This window comes from Epargyreus clarus, unplaced genomic scaffold, assembly GCF_041222505.1.
Source record: "Epargyreus clarus isolate Ecla_fem2 unplaced genomic scaffold, WU_Ecla_fem_2.2 ptg000012l, whole genome shotgun sequence".
In the NCBI taxonomy this organism is placed as follows: domain Eukaryota; kingdom Metazoa; phylum Arthropoda; class Insecta; order Lepidoptera; family Hesperiidae; genus Epargyreus; species Epargyreus clarus.
In genome coordinates this window covers 9,888,976-9,901,928 of record NW_027332220.1, presented here as the reverse complement: position 1 = coordinate 9,901,928, position 12,953 = coordinate 9,888,976, and the positions used below count along the sequence as shown (strand labels likewise).

The following is a 12,953-nucleotide window of genomic DNA, read 5'->3' as shown; positions in this document are numbered from 1 at the left end:
GAATATGATTAACTTACTACCATGACTATTTTACAGTAAACATTGAAAAATCTACAGCGCGGAGCTGAACTGCAACTTTTGTAACCTTTTATAAGGTTTCTTGCTTTAATATCATCGGTTATTGGCAAAAGAGATGTAAAGTAATTATTTTAATTGGCGATACCAGTTCGTAATAAACGATGTCCTTATATAATCATCACCACCAGTCTTTTATATAAGTTTTCGATTTTTATTATATTTTTCCCCGCTTTTGCGTCGTTGTTGATACGCTTTTTATCACTCATGACAAATATTATCAAACAGGGTTCTGTTTCTTTGTGCTTTAATATACACATATAATTTTATTTTAGCTGTTCCTCATATGGATAAAGCTGAGTTGGAAGCTATCGACGAAGTGTACTGCAAGAACAGGCAGGACCCACTACTAGTTGGCAGCGTCATGTCCAACATTGGTTATACCGAAGCTGCTAATGGAATATCCGCCATCACAAAGGTTTGTTAAAACAGTAATTCTAAAACTATCATAACTCATTACTGCTTGATTACTAACTACTGACTACTGCCTGATTCTCTTAGGAGGCTAAGCGGGCTGTTACTAAACAAGGTATGAAGGTGATAGAACCCTTTGTGGTTCGACTCCGGCGGCACACCTATTTCTGCCCAATAACAGCAGTGTTGAGCGCTGCTATGTTCCGTTTTGAAGGGTGTGGTAAGGGAGACAGACTTTTCCGAGGCGTTCCAGCTTAGTCCTCAGGGGTAGCGACGCATCTGCGGCCGACCTCAGGTAGGAATATCTAATCCTATCTGGGGTTGATTACAGATGTCCCTGGGCGGCAGTAGCCACTTACCATCAGGTGGACTGCATGCTCGTCTACTACTCCTCTCGCCTCGTAATGTCATATTTCGATTCGCCTTAGCCAAACTAGCGCTTCACGGACGAAAGAGGATTATCTTGGAAATCAGTTCCATACAAAAATGTAAAGGTATTCTCGAGTATACGTCTGACGCCCGAGCGTTTACCTTAATATCCAAGTGTTGCGAATTTGGAAAAAAAATAAGTTTATTATTGTCGGTGTAATTTTGTGATCCTAAATGTGTACTTAATTTATTTTAAAACCAAAATTGTTTTATTATATTTTCACACGTTCACATCGGTGACTTAAGCGCCTTTATGAGCGATCTAGGAGCGAAAAGAAACTTGAGTTTGACCTTTTTCATTTTGAAAAATGTATTCTTATTATGACAGATACTGTCATGACATCATTCGCCTACATCTTCGCCTTCGATTTTTTATGTCAAACAACTCGCCAACTAAAAAGTAGACATAACTAGCGATGTGAGTTCACATCGCAAACTTACTACGTATAAAATTGAAAATAGTACAGAAATATCACGAAACTGATAAATGGTCTTTCCGGTTAAACATAGAATAGATGATCTCGCTAATAATTTTAGTATATTGCCTATCGTTGAAGTCTTTCGTTACTCCTAACGGACGAAGACTAAACACATTAGCACATCTAGGATCATATACTCGTATACCTTGTGGCGGAGTTGACAAAATAATAATTTGGCAAAATTTATTATAGACGCGTTTTTTCAGAGAACGTTTAATTTAAGAATAAAATCCATATCCCTAAAAATATTATAATCGTGACAACGGAGATGCATTTTACACTTCCAATTAATAGTTTTCCGGTTTTGTCGCAAAAATATAAAAATGTTATGATTTTGCCCCAGAAACATCCTACCTATCAAGTATTTTACCTATCATTCTATTCATGTTCACTATTAAATGCATCAGATGGTTGTTAAAAAAAAGGGTCACGAAGGTGTATAAAGTCTTAAAAAACGAAAGCGATAAATTATATTAATATAATAATGACTCAAATATTATAAACATCATTGCACTTTAGTCACACAATAATGGGCATTGTTGCAGGTCCTTCTTGGTTTTAATTCAGGTAACCTTGCTGCTAATCTTCACTTGGACAACGAGCGTAAAGATATTGCTTGTCTAACCGAGCAACGGATCCAACTGTTGAAGGAGCATCAGCCTTTCCACGAAGAGTACGCTGCTGTTAACGGGATATCAATAACAGGAGTTAATGCTCACGTTCTTTTGAAAAATTGCTACAAACCAAAAGTTAGTATATGTTATATCTAGTCATATTATTATGACATACAAATATTCAAAAAAATATTTATACAAAAGATTACAGAATAGATTTGAATTAAAAGATAATTTAAGTCAACACAATCTTAGTATAATCAATTAGATAAGTAGAATTTTAATATTATTATTATTATATCCCATAACATTTTATTACATATAATGTTAATTTGTTTGTCATTTAATATTTTGAGGCCAATTTAAATATTCAGTAATGGAATAGAACACTTTATCCAATAGCCATGATTTAAGTTTAAGCTTGAATAAATGGAAAGGCAAATCTTTGATATCAGTGGGCAGAGCATTAAAAATGGAACCACAAATAGCACAACAGATTTTTGTATATATAATAGTCCTTGGTTTTGAAGTTATTAGTTGAAAAAAAAAACATTTTAGTTAAGTTTATTTTGCTTTTAGAATCGAGATATTTATCGAACGGATATCCCTTATTTAATTACTCTTTCTGGAAGACAAGAATCAGCAGTGAAGATAATTATAGACGAACTGAAGTCGAATCCACTAGATCCCGAACAGTTGGCGTTGCTTCATAATATTCATGCAACGAACATTGCCAGTCACATGGGAAGAGGGTTTACTATACTTAGTAAGTCAGATACTGAGACTTACAAAAGTAGACTCAGTCATGCCTAATATTGTGTTGAATTCCAGCTGTTGTATGTCAGAAGCTTATTCCATTTCCAAAAATATTAAATATTTATATGCAGTTCTTCTACCGCAAAAAATACTTAATCGGACGTAAAACCAAGTGATTTAAATTATTCAGCACTTACCTCCATCATCCAGATCATCCATCCAAACACCGTCGTAAATTATTACTTGATTAATTCACTCCGATTCTAACCAATTTGAGGGATAATTTCCAAAGACGATCGAGAAGTTTAATTGTTACATATTGCTTTATTTTCTATGGTTGAGAACAACAATACTTCAGAGAATTACATATTTCAACTCCGATTACCTTTTGACTTTAATTACTTACGAACTTTATTAATAATGAATCAATGTGTGAACTTTTAGCAGACCAAAGATCGAAATTTGAAATTTGTGCCTGAAAGTGTAGAATCGAAGACAGTAGGATAGATTGATTAATTATTAATAAGAGCATAGATTCATTACATGCTTACGGCCTTTGTCAAACGCTTTTTATTAAGTAAGCCTAAAATAAGAAATAAATAATAGACACAAATTTTCACTATACAGCTACTGACAGTGACAATAAGACGGTGTGCCTGAGCGAGCAGGTGGACTACTTCGACGACGTGAGGCGACCTCTCTGGTTCGTGTACAGCGGGATGGGCTCGCAGTGGGCCGGCATGGGCACGCATCTCTTACGCCTACCCACATTCGCCGCCGCAATTGACAAGTATGTCGCTATGGTCGATATCAATCTTGTTTTAGTTTAATTACTAATATTCTTGGGCACGCCCTGCAGCCCAAATTACATAGCAGTCGTGTTTTTATTTTGTTTTTGTGCTAATTACTAATTATCTGAATCATGATTCCAGATGCAGACAAGTTTTGGAACCTAAAGGTTTAGATATTATCGGCATAATTACGTCACAAGATAAATCGACATTCGCCAACATTCTCCATTCATTCGTGGGCATAGCGGCTATCCAGATTGGTCTCACAGACGTTCTTCACGAATTAGGATTGTCTCCCGATAATATTATTGGTATTGTATTATTACATATTGCTTGTTGATCGGTACCCAAAAACACCTTTCATTATTCACATTTAAAGAGTTATATTAATGCAGGTCATAGTGTCGGAGAACTGGGCTGCTCTTACGCCGATGGATGTATGACGGCAGAAGAGATGATACTGTCAGCATATTATCGTGGACTTGTCTCCTTACAAACGCCTTTTATTCGTGGAGCTATGGCAGCTGTCGGTGCTGGATATCAACAAGTAATTATATAAAAATAATAATAAAGCATTTCAATTAGGTATATAATATTAACTGTTCAATAATCTGTTTGAAAGATTATAAACCTCTGTCCCCCAGATATAGAAGTGGCTTGTCACAATTCGGCGGAGTCGTGCACTATATCGGGTCCTGCTGATTCAATCAAGGCGTTTGCAAACAAGCTTGGTTCTGAAGGCGTTTTCGTTAGAGAAGTACCTTCGTCTAACATTGCCTATCATTCACGGTATATTGCTGAAGCAGGTACATATTAATAACAAGAAAACCATTTACTTGTGCACTTATCAGAATACAGTATTAGAATATTATAACATATTACAATATAAAATTAATACTTTTCAGGCCCTAGTTTGTTGAAGCATTTAAAAGAGGTCATCAAGTCTCCAAAACTCCGAAGCCCACGCTGGATCTCCACGTCTGTTCCACAAGAAAAATGGAGTAACATTGAAGCGCAGTATTCCTCTGCGGAATACCACACGAACAATCTTTTGGTAACATTATTTTTATATAATACTTATATATTAGTGTAATCAGATTTTTAGTTTTATTACAAGCTTTTACAACTTTTTGATAATTCATGTGTGAAAGGGACAAATCTTGTAACCGATATTAAATGAGACCAGTTAACTCCAACCGATTGATTTGAAATTTTGAATATACAGTTGGGTTGGACGGAAATGTCATGATTTGCTTTACGTTTTTTAAAAACGAATATTGTGGTTTTTGAAAAACGTTATTTCTATGCGCTTTGTTATGGATTTTTTTTTTGAGAATGTTTCTTATTTTTCTTATGTTTAAATTTTTAATAAAATTTCCAAAGGAAAGAGGTTATCAAAGATATTTATTCAATTTAGTGTTTCTGTTTGCGTAGAGTCCAGTGTTGTTCGAGGAGTCTTCAGTGCTGGTGCCCGCCAACGCGGTGCTGGTGGAGGTGGCGCCGCACGGGCTGCTGCAGGCCATCCTCAAGCGCGCGCTGCCCGCCGCCTGCACCAACATCCCGCTCACGCTGCGGGGGAACAATAACTTGCAGTTCCTGCTCGAAGCCATCGGAAAGTACGTATTTTTAACTGATTTCAAAAAGGAGGCGTTTTTGTGTTTTTTACATATGTTCACATATTTGAAGAGTTACCCTTTGGGCACAGAACCTTAAAAATTAAGAAAGAAAGTTTACCATGATATCTTCATTCCTGTATTAGTTAGTGCCTGATCTGCCTGAAATACGAAGCCTCTTTCATAATAGGGATCTATTAAAATGGATCCTCAAAGCTAGTCGAAGATTTAAATGCTTATGTCGAGAATGGAACGAATTTAAATGGGATTTTTCCGTGATAAACTTATTACTCTTACTCTGAATGAACATATATTTTTTCAGAATATATATGCAGGGCTTTGCACCAAAAGTGTCAGCGCTGTACCCGAAGATTGATTTTCCTGTATCGACCGGCACACCAATGCTCACCCATTTAGTGGAATGGGCTCATGGAGAAACATGGTAAGTATAATTATAACCAGAGATGAAAACTGTCGCCAAGTTTACTAATGGCAGATGGTGCCCATCAGGGTCTTCTGCGACGCTCGTCAGCATTACCCGGGGTTTCGTACTAGCTGTCGTTCACGTGTAATATCGCTTATAATTATGGTATTGTAGTGGTCCGAAATATCTTGTATACAATGTGTTCTACACAATAAAATAAGTTAAGTATTTTTTCAATTTAATAAGATTACTTATATACATTAAAATTATTTACAGGCCGTGGCCGACTTATCTTGCAGCCGACACTAAATTAGCCGCCACCTGTAAGTTCATAATTTCCATCCATGATGATGAGTACAGTTATCTTCAAGAACATGTCATAAGAGGTAATTAGACCAGAAAAATAACATTCACTCGTAGAATTTAGGTCTATAATCTTCAACTTTCTATGATGTTATTCTGTTATGATAATCCCGAACACTTCCAGAATATGAAATTGTCAAGCACTATTGCTGTTCAAAAGCTGTATTTCATTGTCAAAATAATTTATGGACCATATTTCACAGAGAAAAAATTATATCCCTTCGCGGCTGTACTGGTGGACGTGTGGGATACGCTCTGCATGAGTCTGGAGAAACCGAAAAAGCAATTGTCCGTTCAGTTCCGCGACGTGCGGTTCTACTCGCAGCCCACCTTGCACGATCGGAGGCAGCTGCGATTGCGCGTCGCTCTGCATAGAATCTCCGGAATGTTTGAGGTATGCACATTGTCTGTATTTGCTATTTTTATGCCGTGGTGATCAATGGCCGTGACTACTAATGGGAATTTCGAATGAGCCTACCTAAGTAATCTGAACTCTGATGATCCCAGATCTTTACTAAATTAAACTAGGTGTCTATAACTAGTTTAGCAAATAAAATCTTAAAGTTGATTTTATATTATTCTATGAATGCGCTAATGGTCAAAGATCCCGATATAAGACGACCTTCACCGAGCTGCCTAATGGATGATACCTTTTTTATATGAAATTAAATATGTCAAAAAGTATATTGCAAATGGTTTGTCTAAAAAATTTTAATTCAGAATATGATTTTTTTACAATTCATTTTTTTTTTCTTTAAAATTTCACTGGTCTGATTTTTGGACAATTAAGTTCACTATTCTTTTCCTGTCACAACCCTTGGGTTTTGACACCCTTTTTTTAGTCAAAACATTTGCAATATACTTTTTGACATATTTAATTTGATTAAGCAGCTCGGTGAAGGTTGTCTTATATCGGGATCTTCTACCATAATATCAATTAATCAATCAATTTATTTATTTGTGAAAAAGGTCACATATATGTATGTAGCTGTTGGATGTCAAGACAATTTTGTACGAACGCTATTCTACCACTGAGTGGCTTACAAATATGTATATATATATATATATATATATATATATATATATATATATATATATATATATATATAGATATATATATATATATATATATATATAGATTAAAAACAATCTTCTAAGATATAGACCTTAATAAAGTACTCCTAGATAAACATTTTTCTTCTCTTTTAAAGTGGCATTCTGAAGAAGCTTATATTGATATTTGTGAGATTAGTTACTTTTACTTTGTGTCTCTTAACTCTTAACTTATTTGTTTCGTTGTTTAAGGTTACGGATGACGTGACAACAGTGGCTACAGGTTTTATAGTGTATGGTAAATACGAGGAATCCTTAGCTTTCACGCGAAAATTCAATGATAACGTAGACTTTACCCTTACTTCTGAAGATATGTATGAAATGGCGTTAACCCGTGATTATTGTTATGGGTATGTATATAAGCGTCATAGCTAAACATTAAGACAGATACTGATACAGATCAGATACGAATGTCTGCGAGGAATTTGTTAACATCGTTCCAAATTAACACGACAACAATTGTAAACCTTAAATAAGTGTCTTATAGAAGTAGTACACTCGACCCGTATAGAAACTCATTCTGGAGTTAGACATAATATATCCAAAGTTAGTGAAAATCTAGGCAAACTCGGATAGACAAATACTCAATAACATGTTTGTAAATCAAAAAAATATAGTACAAAGAAAAAAAATAGGAAGTCAAACTAGCAATTTGCATTGTTAATATTGTCAGACTGTTAACACTATTATTGTTATTTTCAGCGGTGAATTCCGTAGTATCCACAGTGCCACGAGCTGTATGTCGGCAGCTCGCGTGCTGTGGCGGAGGAACTGGGTCACCTTCCTAGACGGTATACTGCAGTTTGGTGCTCTCAGACGAACACATAACACTGTCTCTCAACCGGACTTTATCAGAAGTATACACATTGACACTTTAGAACACATACGTAATAAAATTGAGATTAAGATGGACAATGATGATGTTATGGTCGCAAGTGTGTTCGAAGAATATGATTACATCAGGTATTTTCTATAATACGTGATACTCTCGTAAGGATAATTTACTTGCGAATTTCTCTTTTTAAGTAGAAAAAACTTGCTTTGTCGAAAATATAAGTTCTGTTTTAGAAGACTTCGCATACTTTTAATAACTCTTTAAGAACTCTCAGGCGTATAGGTTTCTTCATCATATTTTCCTTCGCCGATTAAGCCAAGCCTAATTTATTTTCTTAAACGCACAAGAAAACAAAAGAGTCAAAATTATTTTATTCCCATCAAAATAGTCAAAAAAAATTTTAACAAAAAAATAAAACCGACTTCTATGTCACTACAAAGTAAAAAATAATTGAAATAAGTGTTGGTTTAATACATATTTCTGAAGTTGGCGCTCAATATATTTCGTTTGATAATGGCGTAAACAGCGTGTCTAATATGAGCGCCGACTTCAGAAATATGTATTAAACCAACACTTATTTCAATTATTTTTTACTTTGTAGTGACATAGAAGTCGGTTTTATTTTTTTGTTAAAATTTTTTTTTTCACCCTTTTTAGTGATGATATGTTAATGTTTTTATTAATATTATGTAAAATTGTATAAAGGTGATCATGACTAAAGGTTAGGTCTGAATTCATACGAATTGGACCCACCCGCTCTAAGGGCGCTTCCGCGCTCTGCTCGCTTTGTTTTATATTGCCTTATATGTTTCAACCTAACCTAACCAATTCAATACGAAACACTATAGGCGAGGCTACATGCAATTCTATATTGTTTGCTAGGTTAGGTTGGAACAGAAAAGTAAATAAATCAAACTAGGTGGTAAAACTCTGCGAGTGAGTCGGTCCAATTTACCTTAATTCAATAGTTAAGGAAAACTACAGCGTATTCATTAATCATATTTTATATTTGTAAGAAGTGATTGTCAAGTTACTGTTGTTTAGGCCAGCAGTGTCCCTGCATCACTAGGATTGAAGACTTTACGGTCAAAGTTATCAGGGTTAAGACCTTGAATTTTCATCATATGTGTCTGCTTAGTGACGTTAATACATATAGGAAAGCACAAAATGGCTAACTCCTGTGGTTTAACTTGGAAGCACACCAGCATTATCAGAGTGAAAGAGTTGAAGGTCATGTTTTTCATTACATGTACCTGCTTAGGACCTGTAAAATATGTGTGAAAGCACTAAATGGCTTATTCATGTGGTTTAGGCTGGAGGTACCTCTGCATCATCAGATCTAAGGAGTTGAAGGTCAAAATTTTCATCATATATCTCTGTCTACCAACTTCATTACAACAAATGTCTAATCTATATACTTTACATTGGAGGCACCTCTGCATCATAAGGATTGAAGAATTGAAGTTCAATTCTTCCATCATATGTCTCTACTCAAAGACCTTATCATATATTCGTAAGCTCCAAATGCCTAACTTGTATGGTTTAGGCAGGAGGCACCTCTGCATTATCAGAGTTGAAGAGTTGAAGGCCAAATTTTCCATCATATATCTCTACCTATCAACCTTGTTAAATATCCATAAGTTCCAAATGCCTTACTTGTATGGTTGAGGCAGGAGGCACTTCTGCATTACCAGGGTTGAAGAGTTGAAGGTCGAATTTTCCATCATATCATGTTAATCTAGATACTCAATGTTCATTTAAAGTTTCATGAGAATTGAGTGGGCAGAAGGAAAGTTGTCATAAAATATGTAAAAAGCAGGGGTAGTGATGATGAGTTCCACCCCATTACTTAAATTCTAGTCATCAGAGCATACTTATGTTATAGTAGGAAAGTACCGCAACAAAACACCCTTTCATATGAAAAAAAGAAAATTGAAATTGGTTAAGAAATACTCGAGTTATTGAAGTTTATATCGGGAAAGAAAAGAAAGAAATCGGGTTTTTCCAATTTCCCGGGAAAACTGGCGAAAATTTTCAAATTTCCTCGAAATGGGACCCCCTGTGAAACTAGCCGCATACAATGGTGTATGAATCATGTCGATCGGTCGCGGCATCGTGAAAAAATCGCCGAACAAACATAAAAAAAAAATATATATACGGTCGAATTGAGTAACCTCCTCCTTTTTGGAAGTCGGTTAAAAATATTTCATGACTGTTCTTAATTGCAGATGTGGTGGTGTTGTAATGGAAAACATTAAGTATCGCGATTTAACACCTCTAAATAGAGATCCTATTTCATTTGAGGCATTGAAATTGCCCGCACGTATACAAACATCACCTAAGGTAAGTTTCTCAATACTCTTAAATATGTCACAATTTAAATCACAATCCATATTATGCACGGCTGACGTTTAGCTCAGATCAATTCAAATCTACTTATCAAGTGTCGTGCACTCAAAGCGAAATCAAAGTCATTATATTACCATGATCGCAGCCGTACGGTAGATATCCTTATAATTTTAAATATCTGTCCTCAGCTTTTGTGTTCTATCACTATTCTTTGCCTATGGAATCCATATCTATCTAATCCCAAGCACAGTGATGATATTTTTCATTGCATCCGATATGTCAATTTATCAGGGTGCTGGTGACGAGGAATATGTTCCCCTGCAAAAGCGCATCACGTCAAAGAGCAACATGCAGCTGCAGTGCGGCACTGTGGGGCGGTTAGACACACTGCACTGGGTCGAGGCTCTCCCTTCTGCTGGGGAGGGGCTCGATGTTACAGTATGTACTACGAATTTGCTTGTTATTATTTTGGTGAGCTTTAAAACATGTAATTATCACTCTGATGTCGGAGTAAAAGGGATTGGATTCGTTTGTTCGGAAGATTCAGTCAAAATATGTACTGTATATTACTATGCAGAGGATTACGCATACATAAATATTACGGATGAAATAAAGACTGGTATACATATCACATCATATGCTATTGAGTTCATAAGGGCTGGTATACATATCACATCATATGCTATTGAGCACTCACGATCTGTAGATGCCATTTTAAAAAGTGTGTATTACCTTACAATGTAATTATACTTCCTACTAATATTACAAAGTCGAAACTTTGTGAGGATGGGTGTTTCTCGTATTCGCAAACACAGATTAAACATTACAATTACATAGCGTATATATCAAATTTACATAAATATTCATTTATAAAGATATTGTGTCATATGACTATAGAATACTCTCCATCTCCTCAGAGCTTAAATCATTCAAGCTATCTTGGCGTAGGTAGGTAGGCTGCCAAAACCGTTGAGTATTGCGGGATTTTTGGCAAATATTCGAAAAAGGGGCCAAAGTTTCCACGTCACGTATTAATATGTAGATTTGTATATTATTATGGTATCAATAGGCTATTTGACACTATCGAAAAAATGGTACAAATTCTGGTCATCCTATTAGATAATAACGAAATAAAACGTATTTATATTTAATTTATACTAAAATATGCTTAATATTGCATATGCATAATATTGCTTATTTATCGCAACAAAAATACAATCATTTTTGAATTTTTCTGTACGACAGGAACGAAGGAAATGACGGCAATGATGTCACACGCGAGTTAATACTGATTTTTTTCATATTACGTTATATGTTTTTATTATTTGATCTTTATATCGTTTGATTCATAAGCTATTTCGTGATAATTTTACTTCCAGTGGCATAAATTAATACATTTAGTATCAGAATTGAGTAAAAATATAGATAGGTAGACCTTTTTATGGTTGCAAGATTCTTTAAAAATAACGCATTACGTATGTTGCAGAGCTTAAAAATATTAAAACAAGAAGTACCATATAATATGTCATTTAGAAATCTTTATAACTTTTCCGTTTAAGTAAAAATGTTATTTTAGGTAATGTTGTAAGCAAATAATTCGAAATTATAAAATTACTTTTATAATAATAATTACAGGTTGAAATAAATACATTATGGAAAATGAATAGTGTTACTATAGTCCCTATAGTTGTTTCGACTACCGGAGTTATCCCAAAACAACTATTCCACAGCCTTAAAGCAATAGATCTCCCAAAATTCACTTATCTTGCGTTACAAAAAGCGGCAATACTGAATACATATCGAATAGTCAGAAAATTTCTTCAATTAGACAGTGATAATGACACCTTACATAACATTACACACACCACACCCGACACTATTAACCTGGATTAACACTTGGCTGAGCCCGTGTTACTTCATAAATCCTGGTAAATCCAGAGGAAACAAATATATACAAAAACATAATAATAATAATAAAACTTTATTTCAGACTAGGTTTGTCCATATTTATTGTTAGTATACAGTTTAAGTTTAACCTATGTTAGTATACACACAGAAAAAATAAAAATAAGAAAACTACTTACCACACTAATAATAAATACATAAAAATAAAACACAAAAGGGAAAGAAATGCTATTTGTTTACGCTATTTGCTATATGTATTTGCTATTTGTTATAGGTACTAACATCAAAGAGTAATCTTCACACATAAAATTTTTTAATGCGAAATAGTATTTTATCTTTGGGTCTCTGTGAGCTAACTGTAACCATTTTTTGCGTTTTTTGGGATTTGTTGGAACGGAAACAAATACTTTCTGTAGAGTTTTCAGTGATGTATTTTAACATTGCGGTACTACACACCATTTAAACACCATTTCTTTCAATAAATTTAGTCACATGAACAGATAATATTCTGAAGCAGCGTAGCCGCCTGTAGTACACTTGTTGTCTACTTTCCACACGTGTGACGTCACTCGAATCATATGCCGTCCGCCATTACAATGACAGCGTTTTAATAGCGCGTCTTAGAATTTAAACTTCAACATTATTTTTTATATATAAACTACTGCATAAATATCCGGAAATATTAATATGATGTGTTTATTATGTTACAAGGAATGGTATAAAGAAAAATTCACTCAAATAGCCTATTATACACTTTATTCAATTAATGATTTACATTTCTTTGTTAATATTC

At 34.7% G+C, this 12,953-nt stretch overlaps 1 protein-coding gene across 1 annotated transcript in view; it reads left to right on the top strand.

The window, feature by feature from the left end:
• Positions 1–12,953, top strand: part of LOC140746502 (fatty acid synthase-like) — a 30,239-nt gene that overhangs the window by 3,941 nt on the left and 13,345 nt on the right. Inside the window, exons 7-22 of the mRNA XM_073078657.1 lie at positions 351–493; positions 1,943–2,146; positions 2,591–2,777; positions 3,395–3,557; positions 3,700–3,869; positions 3,954–4,105; positions 4,181–4,364; positions 4,464–4,612; positions 4,993–5,174; positions 5,494–5,613; positions 5,872–5,981; positions 6,162–6,352; positions 7,264–7,421; positions 7,774–8,034; positions 10,135–10,249; positions 10,547–10,693. Coding sequence (XP_072934758.1) covers positions 351–493; positions 1,943–2,146; positions 2,591–2,777; positions 3,395–3,557; positions 3,700–3,869; positions 3,954–4,105; positions 4,181–4,364; positions 4,464–4,612; positions 4,993–5,174; positions 5,494–5,613; positions 5,872–5,981; positions 6,162–6,352; positions 7,264–7,421; positions 7,774–8,034; positions 10,135–10,249; positions 10,547–10,693 — 2,636 coding nt within the window. The remainder of the gene's footprint in view (positions 1–350; positions 494–1,942; positions 2,147–2,590; positions 2,778–3,394; positions 3,558–3,699; positions 3,870–3,953; positions 4,106–4,180; positions 4,365–4,463; positions 4,613–4,992; positions 5,175–5,493; positions 5,614–5,871; positions 5,982–6,161; positions 6,353–7,263; positions 7,422–7,773; positions 8,035–10,134; positions 10,250–10,546; positions 10,694–12,953) is intronic.